The sequence below is a fragment of the Anthonomus grandis genome, chromosome 10 (assembly GCF_022605725.1).
Source record: "Anthonomus grandis grandis chromosome 10, icAntGran1.3, whole genome shotgun sequence".
NCBI lineage: Eukaryota > Metazoa > Arthropoda > Insecta > Coleoptera > Curculionidae > Anthonomus > Anthonomus grandis.
Genome location: NC_065555.1, coordinates 273,741 through 298,222, shown reverse-complemented (window position 1 = coordinate 298,222; position 24,482 = coordinate 273,741). Strand labels below are relative to the sequence as shown.

Here is a 24,482-nt window from a genome sequence, read left to right as displayed (position 1 = left end):
GGGTAATTTATATTTGGGTTATTTAATAGTAGTAGTAAAGAAAAAAATGACACTTATCAAACATACTTTATTAAAAAAGAATCAGTACAATAGAGCGAATAAGAAAAAGCAAGCATTAAATAAAAGTAAGTTTTGTTCTGGTCTGATTGACTTGCCACACGTTCAGTTCCTCATACTCTTCGATGCAAGAGTCCACTTGATGCGGATTGTAACCTTTGGACGCGCATTTGTCAATCACGTCCGATACTTTAACGGTTTTCTCAGTTCCCGCCAATTCCCTGATGATTGCAAATATTTTATCGTTTACGTTGGGCGGCCTGTAACCCTTCGTACTCTCGATCGTTTGATTCAACGAGTCTTTACTCATTTCCATTAGGCGGATCGCCTCGTTCACGTCATCCTTATCTACCACGTTCGCTAACCTAAACAAACATTGACATTTTTTCATTAGTCTTGTTACGTTAAATTTGACAAACCGCCGACTTTAGGCATAAGGTATGCTATACAGAAAGTATTCAGAATATATTGTAAAATGTCATTAAATATGTGGTCTTTCATATACAAAAAATATAGCTTTTACTTGAGATACTCTATAGCGCAAATTTTTATTGCAAAAAATGGGTAAATAGCAGTGCTGATCCACGTGTCGCAAAAATAAAACAAGAAAAAACGTCTGAATTTTAAATGATCTATACAGGGTGATTAATTTTATAAGAAGGTCATGCTGTTGGGGGATGATAGAGGACGTTCAAATATAACTTTTGATATAAGACACTATGGGTCGGAAATGCCTCGGAAGCAAAATACAGGGGGTTAAATTGAAAGAACTCGTCCATTATCTCAAAGAGACCTACGTAACTAGAGAAAAAAAAATGAAAACTCCAAGTCTCAGTCTCAAAAGGTTTTTTTAATTAATCAGGTGGTGACATGTTTCGCTAATAAAGCATCATCAGACCTTATAGCTAGATGACCTGCTAAGTACTCAGTACTTGCAGTACAGTTGAGACTGAGACTTGGAGTTTTAATTTTTAGTTTTTTGACTACTGTTTAATATATCGATGTCAAATTTTCTCAATAAAGCTACCTAATAAAGATGCTTTAAATATAAAAAGTAAATGTTTTAGTTTCAACCAGTGGCGTAGATCAGATAGGCATTAGAGTAATTTTTTAATAAAAAAATAGTACGCCACTGATAATCAAGAATTTTAAAAATCCTTGGTTTATTTAACAGGAAAAAAGGTATCCTGCATCTTTTTTCCCAAAAGGCACCATTTTATCAGAATTTAAAAATCAATAAAGGAAAAAAAAATTTATTGGATAACGTTAAAAAATACTAATTAATAATTAATTTAAAAGGTGCTCAAAGTGGCCGCCATTTTATTGGATACAGAGCCTGCAGCGTAATGTTAAATTGTCGTGAATTTTCTGAATAACTTCACCCCTATCTTTAATTTCGCCTGCAGCTACTGCAAGGCGGGCCAAAAGATCATGTTCATCTGGCACAGGTGTAGAATAAATAAGTTGGTCCAGCCACATTATTTGCCGAACATCCAATGGCACATCTTCTAAAAGTTCAGGCAGTATATCTCGAAGAAAAATCAAATAATTCCCTGCAATGAGACGACTTGGCAAAATGTACGGACCAATCAAGTTCTCCCCTACAATGCCTGCCCAAACATTCACAGAAAATTTTTGTTGGTAGCCACGGATAAATTTAGCATGAGGGTTTTCATCAGCCCAGACATGATTGTTTCTTGGCTTGAAATGTCCCCCTTGGCAAAACGTCGATTCGTCACTAAACAAAATAGCTTGGCGAATGTCTGGGTGTTCGGCCCCTTGTTGAAGATACCAAGTGGCAAACGCGAACCTATTAGCATAGTCTTAGGGCAACAGATGCTGAACCTTTTGTTTTTTAAATGGATAAAGGTGGTTATCATGCAAAACTTTCCAAACCAACGGTTGGCTTATCCTCACGTAATCAGCAATTTTCAATATTGTGAAGTATTTCCTCCTCAATCACGAATAGGTCTTGCAAGAACTCTTATGCCTGGGTTTTGTTTTTATTTTTTTTTAAGTAGGTACTTACTTGTAATTGTCCTCTCTCAAGTAGACTCTTGTCGACTAGAAAAAATCTTCTCTCTGGGACCATTCGATTGGGAAAACGTTCAGCATAAATCGCGCAAGCCAATACAGCATTTCCTCTGGATTCACCAAGGCTTAAATGCATATCTGCCACGTAAATCGCTCCATAACATTCAAAATAAAGCAACGGCAGAACAACTACCTTATTTAAATTAATCAGGAAGATGACGTTATAACAAAGTTTTGATTCGTATGTCAAAAATATCCTAGGAACCGTCAAAGCTATTAGTTATTTTGTTATAAGGTCCCTCTTTGCAATTTGCGTGGCACTGAGTTAGCGGATATGCACACTCGGCGAATCCGATGAGTTCGTGCGAGACCAAAACCCGAAAAATTGCTGGACACCATCTTTATCCAATTAAAAAACAAAAGTTTCTGCACCTGTTGACCCATCTTCAACAAGAGGCTAAACACCCAGACATTTGCCAAGCTTTTGGTTGTGATGGCCTGCATGGCTTCTTAGCCAGCGAGATCCCCTAATTGAAATCTTTGTAATCTTATTTGTGGGATCAGTTTCATCTACTTATTTACTTAACACCAGTTAAAGAATCATGTGGCTCGCATTGCCAGTAGCTGCAGGCGAAATTAAAGATAGGGGTGAAGTTATTCAGGAAATTCACGACAATTTAACGCTGCAGGCTCTGAATCCAATAAAATGGCGGCCACTTTGAGCACCTTTTAAATTAATTATTAATTAGTATTTTTTTAACGTTATCCAATAATTTTTTTTCTTAGTTTTTATTAAAGTTATTTATTTTTAAATTCTGATAAAATGGTTTTGGGAAAAAGATGCAGGATACCTTTTTTTCTGTTAAATAAACCAAGGATTCTTAAAATTTTTGATTATTAGTGGCGTACTTTTTTTTTCATTAAAAAATTACTCTAATGCCTATCTCATCTACGCCACTGGTTGAAACTAAAACATTTACTTTTTACATTTAAAGCATCTTTATTAGGTAGCTTTATTGAGAAAATTTGACACCGATATATTAAACAGTAGTCAAAAAACTAAAAATTAATTTCTTAATTTTTTTAAAAACTTTAACCCCCTGTATTTTGCTTCTGAGGCATTTCCGACCAATAGTGTCTTATATCAAAAGTTATATTTGAACGTCCCCTATCATCCCCCAAAAGCATGACCTTCTTATAAAAATCACCCTGTATAAATAGAGAGATTATTCAAGTGTGGATGGTTTGCAAATAGATTAATAGTTATAAAACAGGAAACAAGACACTGAAAACAAAATATTGGACATAAAATCATGAAAAATATACAATGAGAATTAGGTCAGAGGTAACAATCAAATTTACCCATAACAAGAAAACGCACAGAGAGATGAATGAAACATTCTCCATAAATAGTGAACACATTACAAAGTCAGTTTTAATCTTCTCCCGAAGATGCTAACAGCTCGTTAGCGAAACACGTGTCGAAAGTAAAAAATAAAGAGTTTTGGATTGTGTTATGAGGGGGGTCGGAATTGTCAAAATTCCCTAAAACGTGCGTTATACAGATATAATCATCCAAACCTCGCCTATAGGAAATAGTCTATGAGCGTAAGCGAGAGGGGACATATGGAGTCCGCATGAGACAGACAGAGGGCACAATACATGCCGTTTCCAAATTAATACGTTTGGCAACACTGATATTTCTGCCGCACGGCTTTCCTCTCGTTCATCGAAAAACGAGATACCTCTTATCCCCACCAAACTGCACCGCCAATATGAGATTGCGTTTTTTAAACGTTTAACGTTATTTTTATTCCTAGCTTCCTGCTTAATCAGCAAAGATTAAATTTAAAACCGCTCGTTATTTTCTCGTTAAAATGTGTTCTCTTGAGGGAAAAAAGCAAATTATTAAGTGGTATTATGCCGGCAGTTCTGCCGATGAAATATCAGGAGAGCCGAGAATCGGCTCATATTCCCGTACGCAGTACAATTTTTGCAATTATCCATAGGTTGGAGACCTTTGGGTGCTTGCAAAATTGAAGGAAATGCTACGCAAATGAGCAACCACCTGTTGTTATGCCGCTAGGCGAAGAAAGGGAGCTTCGAGAGGTTAATGTTTGTGCTGTTGCTGAAATTAACTTTCCTTGCAATAGTATAACCATTGCCAAAGAAACGGGTATTGAGCCTTTAACGGTTAGAATAATTTTAAAAAGAAATAAGTACAAGTTGCAAAAAACCCAAGAAATTTTCCCACAGGACCATGAGAGACAGATGGAATTTTGCCATGAAGTATTGGAAAGGGTAAATCGGGACGAAATGTTTATTAGTAACATTTTGTTTTCAGATGAGTCCTCTTTCTCTATTTGTGGTAAACATAATCCGTCCATTATAGTGGGTTATTCGAGGGAAAATAAGCACATAAGCATATCAACACGTACACAATACCTTCAAAAGGTTAATGTATGGGCTGGCATTTTAGGTGATTCAATTATAGGTCCTTTTTTTATCGATGGAAATCTTAATGCCAACAAATATCTTAATCTTTTGAGGTATAAAGTTCTTCCTGCTATTCGAGGGTCATTATCAATTTAGAACAAGTTTGGTTTCAACAGGATGGTTGTCCCGCTCATAACGCATTAGTGGTACGTCAATTTCTCGAAACGTCTGTCCCTGATCGAATAATCAGTGGAAACAGTACTATTAAATGGCCCGCCAGAAGCCCCGATTTAGCCCCAAATGATTTTTTTCTTTAGGGATACCTAAAAGAACAAATTTATAGGCACGAAAATCAACGGGCTACTAATTTAGAAGAGCTCTGTGTTAAAATTAGGCAAGCATTTAATAGTATCTCCATTGAAATGTTGTCAAACACGAGAAGGTCGTTTTATGATCGATTGACGTACTGCACTGCTAAACAGGGTGGCCTTTGTGAACCTGACATAAGATAATTTTAATTTTTATTTAATATTATCAAATTAATTAAATTTTGAATTAATTTTTTTATTTCCTGTCCAATATTTAGTTAATTTATGTTTACAACATTATTGCAGTCGGTTTTTAATTTATTTTTTGCTGTTAGGACAGGCAGCAGCAAAGACTCAAACGAAACAATTTTTTTTTTTTTAATTTGCCTCAGAGCAGTGCATCCCCGCTCGAACGCCTTAAGAGTACTGAAAGGTTTCGGGCTTCGGCGGGGTCCGCTGCTTCGAGTATGTTGTCCCAACGTTGCCAGACCTACCGCGATATATAATTCCTATAGGCGAAGTTAGAATGATCATATCTGTATAATACTTGACTGTACTAAAGAACATTTCTAACCTCAATCTGGCGAGTGCGGTGGACAACCTCAAAATTCCCAGCAAGTTCCTCGCCGAGGTGAAGGTCATGTCGCGAGAGTTCCTCGCCTCCCTACGCAGCTCGACATAAGCGTTCACGATGAAATCGGTGAGTCCCTCCGGAATGGCGGGATCCTTCATCTTGCAGAGTGCGATGTAGCGACGCATCACCGACATACTGAGCGCCTCCGTCTGACTCGGCGGCTGTTTGCAGTTCTGGTGGACGTACGTGATGTGCTTGGCGAGTCTCAGGTCGTTGTCCCGGTCCGCTTTGTCCTGGATCAGCCACAACAGGTCGAAGCGGGATAAAAGGGCCGCTGGTAACTGGATGTTCTGCTCGATGGTGCGTTTCGGGTTGTAGCGGCCGTACGCCGGATTGGCCGCCGCCAGGATGGACACGCGAGCGTTTAAGCACGTCATGATACCTGAGAAGGAATAGAATGGTGTCCTTAAGTCTAGTTAGTCGGGGGAAGGCCAAAGTTTATATGCCAAGGAAAGAGAGGACCAATTCTTGGGGTATCATGCTTCAAGGAACCATTATTCAAATTCAAATAGTTTATTGTCCAACAGGAAAATTTTCAATTACAAGACAATCGAAATAATTAAAATTAAAATAGTACAAGTTATAAGCACCTTAAATAAGTAGTACAAAAAAAATAATATAAGATCCAATATAGAGTGACAACAAAATTTAAAATTTAAAACAATAGCATAATTGTAAGAATATAAGACACATTAACCAAATGATAACAATCACAGAAAAATAATCAGGTATCATTCAAATTAAGAGAGGAACACATACTCTTTTTAAAAACATATTCAGTGCTGCTAAAGATGTCGACATTTATAGCATTCATCTGATTATACCATGTACAAGCATGGCACAGTGGAGCTTTGCTGGACAGATTTGTTAAGAGAGGGGTAAAATATATGGTGCCTCCTTGTATTGGCAGGAGGAACAAATAGAGGTAGCCTCTCTAAGAGCTCAGAACAATCAATTTTATTATTGCAAAGTTTATATAAAAATATCTGACTAGAAAGAATAGTATTTTGCTTTAGTGACAAATAGTTGAATCTATTCAGCAGGTACTCCTGTTCCACACCTCTTACTGGATATATTCCATCCAACTTAACAGAAAGTAACTTCATCATAAATGGGGAACCACAACATAGAGCCATACATTAATTTAGACTTTACTAATGAATTGTACAATACAGTCAAGCTGGATATATTCTTAAATTGAGAAGTGGACCTTACTATAAACCCGAGGGACTTTAAGGCTGAACTAGTGACCTGTGCTATATGCTGGTTGAATGTGAGCTTCTTATCTACTTCAATGCCCAAATCCTTCACTGAAGAACAGTCTAGCAACTGAGAACCACTCAATGTATATGGGTATAAAATCTCTTCATGAAGAATGGAAATTGTCATTTTTTTACATTTGTCACAGTTTAGGGGTAGTTTATTTCTTTCACACCATTCAAAGACCCTATTCATGTCCTCTTGCAGCTTCAGGCAGTCTAGCATAGTACAAGTGATACGAAGTGATAATAAATAGATCGAACAGCATTGGGGCGAGGTTACTGCCTTGGGGCGCACCACTCGAAGCCATGTAATACTCAGACCCAAAACCATTAAATTCAACATACTGAAGTCTGCCAGTCAGATATGAGATGAAGAACTCCACCAGACAAGGATGAAATCCAGCCAAAGCCAGCAAACCGTGATCCAGCCGTTAAAAAGCCTTCGAGAAGTCTGTGTACAGCACATCCAACTGGCTTTTCTAATTTATAGCTAGATATGCTGTTTCCAAGAAACAAGTCATATTAGTGACAGTAGATCTTTTCTGAAAGAAACCATGCTGCTTTTCTGTAATTATGTGCTTAATTTGAAGAGACAATTTACCGTGCTCACATATCTCAAAGGCCTTTGAAAAATTAGAGAGAATTGACACCGGTCTGTAGTTCTCTATTCTGCCATGGTCACCACTCTTAAACACTGGACATATTTTAGCCTTTTTCCACTCTTCCGGAAATAAATAAATAAATAATATCTTTATTTAGCAAAAGCTACATTCAATAAAAATATAAATAAAAAAATAGAGTAAAAGTATAAGTTGGCCATAACTGTATCAGGACACACCGGTTTGTCCATGGATGGTCTCGGTAATCCAGAAACAGCATCCCGGTTCCAGAAATATCCTGTCAGAGGTAGACCATAAATTAAAACTAGACTTAACCTAAACATTATTTCCTTGCCCACTTATTAAAAGCATAGTTAATTGTTGTTTGCCTTATAATAATAAAAATAATGTCGACTCAGGTTGATCGAGTCGGTTCGGTTGCAATCAGCCGATGACACACATTTGGAACTTGGTTGACCTTGCTGACTAGACACATTGGTCCCCCCGTGTAACACTTAGAAATGCTTCGGTAGTTCCAAGAAGCTGTAACCAGTATACCGGTTGGCCCAAAAATACCCAGTCAACAGATAAACCAACAATCAAGATGATGATTGGAGCGGAAACAATGCATACTTAATAGTAAAACTTAATAAACTACATAATTAAAATAAAAATAATAAAATAACAAACACAATTTTACTTATTCATAATAAATTTTCTCAAGAGCCCTCTGAATTGATTCAAAGTAATACAATTTTTGATGTTAGCAGGCAAGTTGTTAAATAGGATTAAACCTTTGTATAGAACTGAATTATGCATTTGGGTTGTGTTACATCTGTCGACTAGTATGAAGTCTATACGATTTCTCGTATTATAGTTATGTATATCTCCAAAAACTCTTAATTTATTACAAATATAATCCGGGAGCATCTGATGTTTTAATTTAAAAATAAACAAATAAACGTTATACAAAATTCTTTGATGTACAGACAACATATCTAGGACACCCAACATAGAGACAACAGGCGTGTAACGATTACAATTTAGAATCAATCTCATAGCCCTATTTTGAATTCTTTCTAGTTGGTCAATTCTATACTGTGGCAAGTTAAACAATAATGTTGAACAGAACTGTAAATGAGGAAGAGCAATGGCGTTGTAAAGTTTTAATTTGATGTACATTGACAAATTTTTTCCAATTCTTGTGATAAATCCAACTTTTTTTGAAAATTTTCTCATTACATAATCTGCATGAGCATGGAAATTCAGATTGGCATCGAAAATTGTGCCCAAATATTTAATTTCTTTGGCATACAAAATACTTTTCCCATTAACAGAAATCTGTATATTGCCCATGTCTATAGAACTTAATCTAGATTTCTTGCCAAATATACAAAACTTGGATTTACTTGCATTTAAACTTAGTTTATTATTACAGAGCCAGATGAATAAGTTATTGAGTTCAACGTTCATGACCTGTTGCAGTTGATGAATATCTTTACCCACCACATACAACATTGTATCGTCCGCAAACAACACCACATTACACCCCCGCACTACTTCCACCATATCATTGACATACAATAAAAATAGCAAGGGGCCCAAGACCGTTCCCTGCGGTACACCATGCTTTACAATAACACTTTCAGATGAACTATTTTTGTACATGACTCGCTGAACTCTACCACTTAGATAAGATTGAAACCACTTCAATACATTATGTTTAAGGCCTAACCGTTCTAATTTCCTAATTAACATTTCTCTACTCACGGTTTCAAACGCTCTCTTAAAATCCAAAAATACAGCAAGTACTAGATTATCAGAGTCAAGGGCCTTGAGAAAATTATCAGCTATATTAATAATGACAGACTCACATGAATGATTCTCACGGAACCCCGATTGGTTAGGCACAACTATTTTATTTATATTACAATGTTCGAGTAGCTGTTCCTTAACACATACTTCAAGGAGCTTCTCATAAATAGGTACGGTGTTAATTGGCCGAAATTCATTACACAATTTAGTGTTTTGCACTTTTGGAACAGGAACAACAGTAGAAAGTTTCCAGGCTTGCGGAAAAATCCCAGTACTTAAGGATGTATTGATAATATCCAGAAGACGATCACCCACAACATAAGCAACATCGCAAAGAACCTGCTTGGAGATGCCACTCTCCCCACCACCAACGTTTTTTAGATTTTTAAGTATTTCCTTCATTTTAGTCATCGAAACTTTATTAAATTGTGTCAAGGTTTTCTGGACTGAAGGTGGTTCAATGAAATATGTTTGGCCATTTGCTGCTGGTGGAATATCTGCAAGAATAAGATCAATACTATTCACGAAATAATTATTAAATCTTTGTGCAATATCATCCTCCTGTGTAATGATTTCATTTTCAAACTTTATTTCATTAGGCATGTTTTGGTTTTTTCCTGGCAAAAGCGTCTTCAGATTTTTCCAGAGTTCTTTTTGATTATTTTTATTTAGATCTATGGTATTCGCAAAAAATCTATCCTTTTCTACACTTATCTTGCTTACTATGTTATTTCTTATAGCTTTATATTCATTCCAAACGTTGTCGTTGTTTTCTATGGCAGCCCTTTTATATAATCGATCCCTTTCCTGCATTTGCTCCCTTATATCTTGAGTTATCCATTTTTTATCGGCATTTTTCTGTTTTTGCACAATTTTAATCCTTGGGCACATACTGTCAAGAATTGTTCTAATATCTCTGACAAAAGTATTAGCTAGTAAGTCAACATCTGAACTATTTCTATTCCAATTGCATGTAAGCAGTTCTTCCTGAAGTTTATGGCATTTGTAGGTCTTAAAAGACCTAGTATAACTTACTACATCCATTGGCTGTTCCTTCGATTGATCCATAGAAATTGATATAATAGAATGGTCACTAATTTTAGGAGTTTGATGGACTTTATGCGAGAGAGATTTGTCATTTGAAATTAAATAATCGATCAGAGTCTGACTTCTTTGGACTATTCTTGTTGGAGTCTTAATTATTTGACTAAACCCATTGGTATAAATGATACTTAATAATTTGTTACTATAAAAATTGTTTTTTAATAAATCAAAATTAAAATCCCCAAGGATAATGATGGTGCCATTAAATCCACTAACTTGCTCTAAATATCCCCCAAAAAACTCTATAAATTTGGCATCTTGTTTCTGAGGCGAATGGTACAGAACAGAGCACAAATATTTACCTCCACCCATAGATAGCTCAAGAGACAACAACCAGACATAATCATCAATAGACAATACAGACCCCACCTTATATCTAATATCGTTTCTAATAAGGGCCAAGACCCCACCTGTTCTACTGTTGTTACTAGTGCATTGCTCCAAATTGTACCCATCAATAATCAACTCACATGGCTCAATAACCGGGGTTACGTGAGTCTCACTCAAAAGCAAGATCTTAGGCCTCCAGTCATTTACTAGTAAAATAATGTTATCTTTGTTGTTTAGATAACCTTGGCAATTAAAATAAACAATGTTGGTGTTAAGTGCAATATTTAGGTCTAATTGCTACTTAATATATTTATTCCTTTGTAACTCTTCAATTCGCTTATAGGAATCACAACTAGTTACATCCCAAGAAACGTGATTGACATTTAGCCTAAGACCATACTTTTCATTAGATACTACACAATTAATACACTTAACGCTACTTACATTACATTCTTTAACATCATGGGATCCACTACACTTTGCACACACTTTATTTTCTTTACACTCTTTCAGTAAATGACCATACCGACAGCACTTGAAACACCTTCGGATACCATATTCGTTGAAGACAGGACAACGGTTCCAACCAATGTTCATCTTCTCCTTTTCAATAAACACTGCATACGTGGTAGCATCAACTTCCAAGATCATATTGAACTTTTTGTTTACGATTTTAGTAATTGTATTGGTCTTGAGTGATAAGTTGAAGATTTGTAAGATTTTGTAAATTTGTAAGGTACAGCCAGGGCCGATGCACAGTCACGCAGAAGAAATGAAGGTATTTGGTCAGGACCCGCAGTTTCTTTGTTTTTTAACTTCTGTAAAGCTTTTCTTACATCTGCCTCAACAAAAGATTGGACCAAAATGTTATCTGAACCATATGTATCAGATTCTTTGCGCTGAGCAATAGATGACTCAACATAATCACTCCTGAAAAAATCAGAAAAAGCATTTACAATACTTTTAGGACCACAACAGTGGTATCTTTATAGCTCATAGAACCTGGAATGCGAGAGTTGTTTCGTTTAAGGTGAATGAACCTCCAGAATTGCTTTGGATCACTCCGAATAGCTGACTCAGTCCTGGATATATACTCGTGATAAGCAAGATCCATTTTTGTTTTTACTACCCTCCTAGCAGCTCTAAAATCCTCATGAGCAGCAGAGCACAGATTATGTATTTATACAGTCGCGTTGTCTGTCAATATAGTGTGTTATATGTCAAATATCTATCAAAATTTATTAATTGCATCCCAAATAAACCTCAACTACCAAATTCCCACTTAATCGGACTAATAGCAAAAAAGTGTATGGTGGTCATGTAACCTTAATTACCACAAATTATTAGTAACCTCTGATTCTCTCATAAGTAATTAACAAAATATTAAAGTGTTTGATTTGTTTAATATACTATTAATATCAACAGTTGGGTAGGAATATAATATATACAAATTTATGTACCAGACAACAACCTTATAATAGCGTTTATTATATTAAAAGAAATATATACGTATTTTTTAGCGCTAAATACACATTTTTTGTGAACCCTTATACAAAATTGACTAATTTTTTATTATTTATTAAAGAAAAAAAGAGATTTAACTAGTTCTAATTAAAAAAGGTACTTTTTGAAACTTATGCAGTACCTTTGGCCCACTGTGCAATGTATATTATTCACTATATTATACTTGATTATAGAAAGAATGCCCGAGAACTTACCAGCTTTAGCGATACTAATGGTTTGTTGCTCCATCACCTCGTGAATAGCAGTACGGTCTGCGTCCGCCATTTTGTCGAACTCGTCGATGCAACAGACCCCTTGATCGGCAAGCACCAAGGCCCCACCTTTAATAACAAATTCCCATTAAATAAACATTCATATTTGTTTAAAAATGATTTACCTTCCAACATCATTTCTCCCGTAAACGGATCTTTCATTACTGCGGCAGTGAGACCTACCCCCGACGATCCTCTACCTGCAAAACAAAATATAATTAAAAAAAAAATAATTGAAGAAACAAAAGACTTAACCTGTGGTGTATTGACTTCTGGGAGCCAATCTGTCAATGAAACCTAATAATTGAGACTTGGCCACTCCAGGATCTCCCATCAAACAAATATTAATATTGCCACGAATTTTCATACCTAAAATTATACATATATGCACAATAATTAGTATGTGATCTCTTTTTGTTGATATTCGATTACCATCAGGCCTCCTATCGACTCCCCCGACCAGAAGCAACAATAACGCCTTTTTCACGTCAACATGACCATAAATTTCCGGTGCTATGGACAGAGCCAGTTTCGAATAGAAGTCATCTTCAGTCAGTATCGCTAATTCCTCGGGTGTCAATTGGTTGGCGGCCACTTCATCTTCAGCCGTTTTATTTAGAGATAAGATTTTATGGGCATCGACGTATGTCTCCGATAGTAAGCCAGACGTAATCTAGATTTAAAATTCAAAAAATCGAATATGTAGCAGGTGAACTTTCCACATTCATTCATTTTATTTTGCTCAATAAAATAATTAATGAAAATGTCAAACTCCTCAGGTTTGAAGATAAAATTTGAATAAAAATCGAACTTAATGCTTTATTACTGTATGCAACTGACCTGTTTGAATCCTTGCCTGACAAGTGGCAAAAATATCCCAGTAATGGCCACATGATCACCAGGTAGAGCTTGTCTGGTAACTTCACCTCTGCAAAATATCGTCAAAGTTCTCGGTATGTGACCCACAGGGACTTGATCGCTCAGTTCTTGGATTTTCACTTCTTGGAACTGTTTTTAAAAAAATTATTATAAAAAAAAAATGTTTTTTTAAATTCAAAATCAATTCAATCATACTTTTGTAAATTTAGAACCTCTGGTTTGCAAATATAACCGGCCCCCTGACTTATTAACTTTACAGTCTTCACTCGGACACAAGGTCTCGGGCATGAAACTTAACCCAGCGATCGGTTGATAAGTTTCAGCTCCGCACTGGTCACAGGTGTAAGTGGCCACACACATCATCGGTTTTACTTCTGTAGATCTGGTTACTATACCTAAAAGGTCAATTTGTGAAAAACTCACTCAAAACTCACACAAATTTGTTATTACCCCTGACTGTTACAAGTTTCCCGAGCTGATCGGCCTTGATTTCTCTGATTGGCTGATGTTTTCTAGTTGATAAATCCTTAAAATAAATTTCATACCGTTTCATGAGTTCTGGCGGAAAGCGGTTTCTCGGATCTCTCTGTTCGTTTGGTTGTCTTGTTCTTTGTTCCATCATGCGTCTTTGTAACAAAGGTAAATGTTACTTCAAATTCAAATAGTTTATTGTCCAACGGGAAAATTCCCAATTACAAGACAATCGAAATAATTAAAATTAAAACAGTACAAGTTATAAGCACCTTAAATAAGTAGTACAAAAAAAATAATATAAGATCCAATATAGAGTAATAACAAAATTTAAAACAATAGCATAATTGTAAGAATAGAAGACACACTAACCAAATGATAACAATCACAGAAAAATAATCAGGTATCATTCAAGTTAAGAGAGGAACACATCCTTTTTTTAAAAACATATTCAGTGCTGCTAAAGATGTCGACATCTATAGCATTCATCTTATTATACTTTATATACATTACTACTACTTATTATACATTATACCATGTACAAGCACAGCACAGTGGAGCTTTGCTGGACAGATTTGTTAATTTGTTAAGAGAGGGATAAAATATATGGTGCCTCCTTGTATTGGCAGGAGGAACAAAGAGAGGTAGCCTCTCTAAGAGCTCAGAACAATCAATTTTATTATTGCAAAGTTTATATAAAAATATCTGACTAGAGAGAATAGTATTTTGCTTTAGTGACAAATAGTTGAATCTATTCAGCAGATACTCCTGTTCCACGCCTCTTACTAGATATACTCCATCCAACTTAACAGAAAGTAACTTTAAGAATCTGCGCTGTACATACTCCAGTCTGTTAACATGAACATCATTGATGGGGAACCACAACATAGAGCCATACATTAATTTAGACTTTACTAATGAATTGTACAATACAGTCAAGCTGGATATATTCTTAAATTGAGAAGTGGACCTTACCATAAATCCGAGGGATTTTAAGGCTGAACTAGTGACCTGTACTACATGCTGGTTGAATGTGAGCTTCTTATCTACTTCAATGCCCAAATCCTTCACTGAAGAACAGTCTAGCAACCACTCAATATATATGGGTATAAAATCTCTTCATGAAGAATGGAAATTGTCATTTTTTTACATTTGTCACAGTTTAGGGGTAGTTTATTTCTTTCACACCATTCAAAGACCCTATTCATGTCCTCTTGTAGCTTCAGGTAGTCCAGCATAGTACGAATGATACGAAACAACTTCAGATCATCAGCGAATAAAAGACAGAAACTCTCCATACAAACAACTAAATCATTAATAAATAGATCGAACAGCATTGGGGCGAGGTTACTGCCTTGGGGCGCACCACTCGAAGCCATGTAATACTCAGACCCAAAACCATTAAATTCAACATACTGTAGCCTGCCAGTCAAATATGAGATGAAGAACTCCACGAGACAAGGATGAAATCCAGCCAAACTTATAGGCTTACTTATAGGTAAAATTATGGTTTTGACCCCTATTTTCGCGTTTTTCAAAATTCGAACAAGATTTTGAAAAAAAAAATTTTTTTTGCAAAAAAAGCATTTTTTTTTTCATAAAGTTTGGAAAAGTGTCCATAACTCAAAAAATTAATCAAATACAATTTTGAAAATTTGTACACATATTCTCTGGACAATTTGGTTGGACACCTATTTCAGCGTTTTTCAAAATTCGAACAAGATTTTGAAAAAAAAAATTTTTTTTGCAAAAAAAGCATTTTTTTTTCATAAAGTTTGGAAAAGTGTCCATAACTCAAAAAATTGACCGAATACAATTTTGAAAATTTGTACACATATTCTCTGGACAATTTAGTTGGACACCTATTTCAGCGTTTTTCAAAATTCGAACAAGATTTTGAAAAAAAAATTTTTTTTGGAAAAAAAACATTTTTTTTTCATAAAGTTTGGAAAAGTGTCCATAACTCAAAAAATTAATCAAATACAATTTTGAAAATTTGTACACATATTCTCTGGACAATTTAGTTGGACACCTATTTCAGCGTTTTTCAAAATTCGAACAAGATTTTGAAAAAAAAAATTTTTTTTGCAAAAAAAAGCATTTTTTTTTCATAAAGTTTGGAAAAGTGTCCATAACTCAAAAAATTGACCGAATACAATTTTGAAAATTTGTACACATATTCTCTGGACAATTTAGTTGGACACCTATTTCAGCGTTTTTCAAAATTCGAACAAGATTTTGAAAAAAAAATTTTTTTTGGAAAAAAAACATTTTTTTTTTCATAAAGTTTGGAAAAGTGTCCATAACTCAAAAAATTAATCAAATACAATTTTGAAAATTTGTACACATATTCTCTGGACAATTTGGTTGGACACCTATTTCAGCGTTTTTCAAAATTCGAACAAGATTTTGAAAAAAAAAAATTTTTTTTGCAAAAAAAGCATTTTTTTTTCATAAAGTTTGGAAAAGTGTCCATAACTCAAAAAATTGACCGAATACAATTTTGAAAATTTGTACACATATTCTCTGGACAATTTAGTTGGACACCTATTTCAGCGTTTTTCAAAATTCGAACAAGATTTTGAAAAAAAAATTTTTTTTGGAAAAAAAGCATTTTTTTTTCATAAAGTTTGGAAAAGTGCCCATAACTCAAAAAATTGACCGAATACAATTTTGAAAATTTGTACACATATTCCCTGGACAATTTGGTAGGACACCTATTTCAGCGTTTTTCAAAATTCGAACAAGATTTTGAAAAAAAAAATTTTTTTTGCAAAAAAAGCATTTTTTTTTCATAAAGTTTGGAAAAGTGCCCATAACTCAAAAAATTGACCAAATCCAATTTTGAAAATTTGTACACATATTCTCTGGACAATTTGGTTGGGCACCTATTTCAGCGTTTTTCAAAATTCGAACAAGATTTTGAAAAAAAAAATTTTTTTTGCAAAAAAAGCATTTTTTTTTCATTAAGTTTGGAAAAGTGTCCATAACTCAAAAAATTGACCGAATACAATTTTGAAAATTTGTACACATATTCTCTGGACAATTTGGTTGGACACCTATTTCAGCGTTTTTCAAAATTCGAACAAGATTTTGAAAAAAAAATTTTTTTTTGCAAAAAAAGCATTTTTTTTTCATAAAGTTTGGAAAAGTGTCCATAACTCAAAAAATTGACCGAATACAATTTTGAAAATTTGTACACATATTCTCTGGACAATTTGGTTGGACACCTATTTCAGCGTTTTTCAAAATTCGAACAAGATTTTGAAAAAAAAATTTTTTTTTGCAAAAAAAAGCATTTTTTTTTCATAAAGTTTGGAAAAGTGTCCATAACTCAAAAAATTGACCGAATACAATTTTGAAAATTTGTACACATATTCTCTGGACAATTTGGTTGGACACCTATTTCAGCGTTTTTCAAAATTCATACAAAATTTTGAGAATAAGATATTTTAGGAAAAAAAAATCATCATTTAATTGATAGTGTTTCGGGCCTGTTTATAATACATGTTTAATTACTTAAATCAAGGTTATTTCAATCTTAATTATTTATCAAGTTATCAAGGCCAGACTGTAAAGAAATAGGGACGCTGCTCCAGTCACACTGAAATAAGGTGATCCTTCCGTTTTCGACGCACACCCTTAGTGACTATGCAATGAGTGAAATAAAATAGAAACAAAATAAGAAGAGACACAATTTAACGTGACATTTAACGTTAACAATTAAAAGGAAAAAGAATGACTCGACTTACCCTAGTAATAAATGAAGTAAAGGATGTTGATATAAGGAACATCCCAATCAGCTTTCATTAAATCGACAAAGATGTGATGCACTTCGGTATTATCATGATGACATTCCTATTTCATTTTTAAAGCAGATTTCAGGGCAATTGACAAGGCCACTAGCTCATGTCATAAACTTATCAATTCAACAGGGTACATATCCAACACTTCTCAAAATTGCTTTAGTTAAACCGGTCTTTAAAAAAGACAATCCCTCTGAACCTAAAAACTACCGTCCAATATCACTGCTCCCCAATATAAACAAGGTTTTTGAAAAAATTATATACACCAGGCTTGAAACTTATCTTGAGAAACATCAAATACTGACAGAATTACAGAATGGGTTTAGAAAAGGCAGATCAACAGTTAGGGCTATATATCAAGCACTGCAGAAAATTATTAAATCAATGAATGATTGAAAAGCTACAATGGCAATTTTTCTTGACCTATCCAAGGCTTTTGACAGTGTTGACCATTCAATACTGCTTAAAAAACTAGAAGCCTATGGAATCAGAGGAGTTGCCCTTAAACTTCTAGAGTCCTATGTCTATGATGTGTCTATGATGATATGGTTATGTTTGCTGATGACACAAGTCTTATATGCAGCAAAAATACAGATCAGGAGTGTGCCAAATCAAGTGGCCCAAACTGTTGGATTGCTAGAAGACTGGTTTAGCATAAATAATCTTCTGCTGAATGTCAACAAAACGCAAATATTAAACTTTAAACAACGGCCTAGTGAAAGCTCTCTAGTGCAAATTGGAAGGACAGAGATAAGAACACAGCAGTCAGCTAACTTCCTTGGGGTAATGATGGATGAAAGATTGGATTGAGGTGCCCATGTTGAGTTGGTGGCAGCAAATATGTCCAGATATTGCTTCACTTTGAGACTAATAACACAGTGGCTTCCCTTTCAGCATATCATGCCTATATACAGTCCAGAGTCAGATATGGTATAATTCTTTGGGGGAACTCGAGGGACTCTGAAAGAGTTCTTATCTTGCAAAAAAGGTGCTTGAGAACTATATTCAATTTACCCTATCAGGAATCCTGTAAACCATATTTTATTAATCATAACATCCTAACATTTTATTGTATTTATATCTATGAATGTGTTTCGTTTATCCTTGACAATAAAATCTTTTTTGAGAATCTGAAAGGGCAACATCCGCATAATACTAGGTTCAAACACAATTTCAAGACCAAATTTTACATTTGTTAAGAAAAATGTGGTACATAGTATCTCAGATGTCTGGAATAAACTCCCAATAAACTTCAGAGAAAAATCAGATAAAGAGATAAAGAAAGATCTAAAAATATATCTGCAAGAAAAGGCCTTTTATTCTCTTCATGAGTATATGGCTGAAAATTTAAATGAAACTCTCATCTAGTATTGTGTATTAGTGCATGAGTTAATTTGTGAATGAATGTTATATTTTCTTGTTATTTAAATTTTGTGTACTCGCGTTTTGCCTTTTTATTTATATTTAAATTTAATATTTTGATAAATCATGACATGAATGAATTAAAATTTGATAAATATTTTAATTGTATACTTAATTAAGTTAGAATTTTTTTTACTGACAAAATCCACACCTCACATAGGTAATAAAAAATGTGTATTGTTGTAACTACATGTTTTATGGATTTAATAAAGGATTTGATTTATTATCTTGCATGAGATTTAGGTACTGATTCAATAATTGCCGTAGTATACTAGTGCTCTCCCGTATCGCACACCTGTTCCGTATTTTAAGTTTTTGGGAGATGACCTCGGTCAAATAGCTTTCTCCTCTCACCCCGAGGGGTTCATAAGGTAAAGTAGGATAAAAGAGCAAGGCTTTATGGAAGGAACATTGGAGTAAGAGAGTAAGGAAATGTAAGATAGGTTGAGTTTAAATATTAAGAATTTACCAAGAAACGCGTGTGTTATACCGGGTGAACTTTTATATGCAAAATCAATGTAAATAAACCAAAATAAATAAAGTATTACCGAACTAATTATTAAATATCTTAAACTTCAAAGAAAACTTATGTTAACTAAAAATAAGTAAAATTAGCAAAAAGTAATAAAAGAAGATAGAATGAAACAGGAAAACCACTAAGAAAACTATTAGTAGAAAAACTTAAATTAAAATTAAAATCTAAGGAATTTTTAAGTGCTTTAAACATTGAATTAGAGCATTTAAAGAAGCCACTGTCAATAAAGAAATTTTCAGTATTTGTCTCAAATAATACTTATTGAATGAGGACATCTTCATTTAGCCTATGACTACTTAAAATATGTACCAATAAGCATTGTGTCTGAAAACGTTCTTAAGAATAAATTTGTTTCAAATATAGAAGAAAATAATACAAGTTAATATATTTTTGCCATTACTTTCATAGTTACATAGTTTATTATTTCTGCATACTTTTACTCTCTATCCTTAGTTACATATTTTCTCTTAGCACAGTATTTCTTACCTGTGCTCAATATAAACATCCAAGGCATCTTTTGCTACAACATCCCTTGTAACAAAGGTGGGCAAAAGCTCAAAAACTATATCAGATAAAAGAACTTGGTATCTTCTCGTATTATTGATAATTTCATTCGCCAGTTCCTCATCATAGTCGTGTAAATCATCCAGTTCTACATACATGGAAACCTGTTCCCGATGAGCCAGTTTAGTCAATTGATTGGAATATTTAAAGTTTTTGTTGCCTTGTGTATCTTGGACACAATACTCCATCAGGAAGGTTTTGAGGTTGTCCCTTTCTTTATCGTAGTCGCGTTTCACCATTGTAGTAGTAGTAGATTAAGAAAAGGAAGAATGTATATTATTTATAAAATGAATGTTTATGAGCAAATACTGTTGAATAAACTAAAAACTGTACTTTTATAAAAAGGTTCCTAACGTTTAACGAACAGGGACCGAAAACAAAACACAATGAATGCGCGCCAAAAGTCTAGCTGTCATTTTGACAATTGACAGACGTCAAAAAAGGCCTCCCTTGTGAGCCTTTTCATGTAAGAAAGCAACGCAACCAGGTTGATTTATATGTATAATCTTTATCGTTATGACGGATTGTAAAGAAATTACTTGCTTATTTACTTTATAAAATAAGTAACTAATCGGATTAATTTTTGACCTATTATAGCCGTTGACATTGCTACCAACGTCATACGTCATATTTTTTTGACATTGACATTAGTGACAAGTGACATTACCCGTGCAAAAAAAATTGTGGAAAATTGAAAAAAATCATGGGATTGGGTTTGTTTTTTTCTAATAATTTCTTTTTCGTTTAAAACATCTGTATCGTAAGTTAAAGAGCGACTTTTCCTATTCACACCTGCTTCATTCGTCATGTTAAAATTGTCAAGCTCCTAAGATTACCCTATTTTAACACGCAATATTTATCTTATTCAAAGTGAAAGTATTTAATTTTTTCTTTGAAAATAATGGTAAATTTGGAAATTAAGCAGCTGGTTAATAAAGCCAGGTAAGAGCCATGTTCAGTTAAAGAGATACAATAAATTTTCCAGATGTTATACTAATGTTAGCAGTTTCACGGATTTTTTAATTACAGGTTTCCAGAAAGTGATGGAAGAATCATTTTAAATGTGCTCTACTTACCCATTGGATTTATATTGTTATTTTTAAGGGGCATCTTTGCATTAATTCTAATGTTATTAGGCCAAGTATGTGAAATACTTACCACCATAAATATGTTACTTTATTAAAATAAATTTCAGGTTCTACCCGAAACTCCACCCATTCAGAGCTTCTTAACGAATTTGGCATGTATTTGCTTTGGTATAACAGTGTCAGTAGAAAACAGTAAAAAGAAAGAACATGTAGATGTCTTTGTTAGTAACAGTTTGTCCATTTTTGATCATGTAGCTGTTAGTAAAGCTGTTGGTACAGTTTTAGTAAGTAAATATTGTTTTTTGAATAGGAGCATGGAAAAAAGTTTATTTTATTTTATTATTTCTTAAATGGGATTAGTTTTATTACATGAAAATATTAAACGTAATCAAATATAAACTATACTAACTCTATGTGCTGATGGTTCCAAATTAGAGTACAAACTTGGTATATTTTATTTTATAGCCTCTAACCAAAACTCCATTAAAAAACCTTCCAGCATTTGGAATCCCTGATTTAGGGTCAGTAAATAATACAGATACATTTAAGAAGAACCTTGAAAGCATTAGCAAGGAAAAGAATGTGCCTATATATGTGTGTCCAGGTAAGTGTACATGTAATTCTGTAAAATAATGATTAAAGATATTTTTTTCTTCCTGTATAGAGGAAGCATCTACTAATGGTAGGGCCCTACTGAAATTCAACTCAAAATACTTCAAATTTTTTCAAAAAGTTCAGCCTCTTTGTATAACTATCAAAAGGCCATTATTTGACTTGTCCATATCAACACTAAAGTCAACCTGTCTTAATGATATAATTTACTTTATGTATTCACCTTTTACCAACTACAGCATCAAATTCTTGCCTTCGATGGAGAAAAAGTGCCTGTCAGAAGATGAATTTGCTGAAATTGTTAGAGAAAATATTGCATCGGAGCTAAAGGTATTAAAGGAGTTTCATTAGGTAGGGATGGTGAATAATTTGTTTATCTAATTTATAGATTGAAGCAACTAATTTTTCATCATCAGATTTGTCAGAATGGAGGAAAAGACAAATTGTGGAAGAGAGAAGGAGGCAACTGGATAGAGCCAACATGCAATACTTAAACAATAGAATGGCGAATCCAGAGTTGGCCAGGATGGCCGCTCAAGTAAAGGAGGTTTTGCCACATGTTCCTGTTACTGCAATTTATAATGATTTAGGTAAATTATGTCATTATTTAGACACAGTGACAAGTGATTTGATTGAAATTTTCCCCACCATTTGGCAGCATTTACTCGCAGTGTGGACACAACAATAACGAACATCTTGGAGGGCAGAGTGCGTTTCGTACCAGAGTCGAACTCCTCAAATGCGACATCGTCATCTTCCGCGAGACCAGAATCCTCCTCCTCGTGCTCCTCTTCTTCTGCTTCACCGACAAAGGGCGGCAACGCGGCCGCCCCCTCCCAAATCAGTGTGGCCGCCTCCACGTTCGGGAAAACGGCGACGGAACGAACCCGATCGTTCCAAGAACGGAAAGAGCAGCTGATCGCCGCCGCCCGGAGGCGGTACATCGAGAAACACAATTTGGAAAAGAACATCCCGTTGCAGCTGCTCTGATCACTTTAACATACAAAAGTTGAGTTCCCCTTTAGTTTTTTTCTTTATATACGTAGTTATATTTTAATTTATTCGGCAATCAGAATCAAATAATGGTTCTCCTACGGTTCTTTATATTATGGCGAACGTTTTCCCTTAATTTATGAGATCCATTATATAGCTTCGATGCAATAACTATTTGCTAGTTTTTTTTTGGACTGTTACAAGCATATGACTTAATTATTTAATCAAAAAATCAAGCGAAATTTGAGGTTTTATATTATGAATTAATTGAATCCTAGGCAAGAGATAGACATATTATATTGTTGAAATATGTAGCTACCCGCTCACTATACCGGGCGTTTCTCAATAGTGGTTTCGATGAATCATTTTTGGGAGGTCCACTTTTAATAATAATTAAACTTTCTTAGTTAAGCATGCAAAAAAACTTTATTTTCTTATTAATCATTGATTATGATGATCTTTTTTGTTGTTTTAAGTAAATATATAAATTATTAAAAAATCCTAAAATGGTTGTTTTATTATTAGCTTCTTTACACTTATTGTATATGTATGTTAATTGTTAATAGCTATTTAATTGACATTGACTAGTGAGAGTAATAATAATAAGTTTAAATTTTTCCAGGAAATTAGGGTGCCTATTTAATTTATTTCCAGACAGCATTTTTGACGTATTCCTCGAATTATTTTGAATATTTTTCCAGTTAATTAAAATGAATTTTCACTTGTTTAAAGGGCCTAACATAGTTTTTTTCTCAAGTAGTTAGGATCATGATTCAGGTCTTTCTGAATAGGTGAAAACTTTGAAAATCCTGGTAGTGTATTTTTTTTTTCAAAATGTGCGAATTTGGAAAAACGCTGAAATAGGTGTCCAACCAAATTGTCCAGAGAATATGTGTACAAATTTTCAAAATTGTATTCGGTCAATTTTTTGAGTTATGGACACTTTTCCAAACTTTATGAAAAAAAAAATGCTTTTTTTCCAAAAAAATTTTTTTTTTCAAAATCTTGTTTGAATTTTGAAAAACGCTGAAATAGGTGTCCAATGAAATTGTCTGGAGAATATGTATACAAATTTTCAAAATTGTATCTGGTCAATTTTTTGAGTTATGGACATTTTGTCGAATTCTTAGATTAAAAAAATTATGTTTTTTTCCAAAAATAATTTTTTTTTTCAAAATCTTGTTTGAATTTTGAAAAACGCTGAAATAGGTGTCCAACTAAATTGTCCAGAGAATATGTGTACAAATTTTCAAAATTGTATTCGGTCAATTTTTTGAGTTATGAATATTTTCTGAAATTTTATGAAAAAAAAAATACTTTTTTCCAAAAAAAATTTTTTTTCAAAATCTTGTTCGAATTTTGAAAAACGCTGAAATAGGTGTCCAACCAAATTGTCCAGAGAATATGTGTACAAATTTTCAAAATTGTATTTGGTCAATTTTTTGAGTTATGGACACTTTCCCAAATTTTATGAAAGAAAAAATGCTTTTTTTCCAAAAAGAGCTGCTCTGGAACAGCTCGCGAACTCTTTATTTCGGTCTGTACCCACCTTTACAAATGTTTAGGAACTTTCAGTCTCTTAGGGAAATTCAAATTTCCGACTCGGCAACTATGGTTATAAACAGCACACACACAATTATTTTTACTTCACGTCTACCAAAGTTTCATTATCGATTACTGCTAGAACGACTGCTTCTACTCACGAACCGAATAAATGGTATATTTATTAAGTTCGTGCTGCTACTGGACAAATTGGCG

General features: G+C 34.0%; 2 protein-coding genes across 2 annotated transcripts; one reads left to right on the top strand and one right to left on the bottom strand.

Moving 5' to 3' along the window:
- Positions 1-47: 47 nt before the first annotated feature.
- LOC126740973 (DNA replication licensing factor Mcm7) lies at positions 48-20,544 on the bottom strand. The gene is made up of 10 exons (XM_050447184.1): positions 19,954-20,544; positions 13,684-13,859; positions 13,429-13,628; positions 13,195-13,362; positions 12,787-13,027; positions 12,610-12,723; positions 12,480-12,554; positions 12,298-12,423; positions 5,410-5,851; positions 48-422 (listed from the first exon to the last, which is right to left on the bottom strand). The coding sequence occupies exons 1-10, from the start codon at positions 20,268-20,270 to the stop codon at positions 116-118; spliced, it is 2,166 nt and encodes a 721-aa protein (XP_050303141.1). The 5' UTR covers positions 20,271-20,544; the 3' UTR covers positions 48-115.
- A 147-nt stretch (positions 20,545-20,691) lies between these two features.
- On the top strand, positions 20,692-23,231 carry LOC126740974 (lipid droplet-regulating VLDL assembly factor AUP1-like). Its single transcript, XM_050447185.1, has 7 exons — positions 20,692-20,973; positions 21,061-21,172; positions 21,227-21,403; positions 21,585-21,723; positions 21,784-22,061; positions 22,120-22,321; positions 22,390-23,231. The coding sequence occupies exons 1-7, from the start codon at positions 20,933-20,935 to the stop codon at positions 22,719-22,721; spliced, it is 1,281 nt and encodes a 426-aa protein (XP_050303142.1). The 5' UTR covers positions 20,692-20,932; the 3' UTR covers positions 22,722-23,231.
- The last annotated feature ends 1,251 nt before the right edge of the window (positions 23,232-24,482 follow it).

Bases quoted from the DNA above. Each gene is read 5' to 3' on its own strand.
- LOC126740973 (XM_050447184.1), bottom strand. From the start codon at position 20,270: ATGGTGAAACGCGACTACGATAAAGAAAGGGACAACCTCAAAACCTTC. The intron at 12,555-12,609 runs GTTAAGTCTTTT...TTTGTTTTGCAG, and splicing joins CAGAAGTCAATACACCACAG to GTAGAGGATCGTCGGGGGTA. The intron at 12,424-12,479 runs GTAAATCATTTT...TTGTTATTAAAG, and splicing joins GGGAGAAATGATGTTGGAAG to GTGGGGCCTTGGTGCTTGCC.
- LOC126740974 (XM_050447185.1), top strand. From the start codon at position 20,933: ATGGTAAATTTGGAAATTAAGCAGCTGGTTAATAAAGCCAG. The intron at 21,404-21,584 runs GTAAGTAAATAT...TTTATTTTATAG, and splicing joins AAGCTGTTGGTACAGTTTTA to CCTCTAACCAAAACTCCATT. The intron at 22,322-22,389 runs GTAAATTATGTC...ACCATTTGGCAG, and splicing joins TGCAATTTATAATGATTTAG to CATTTACTCGCAGTGTGGAC.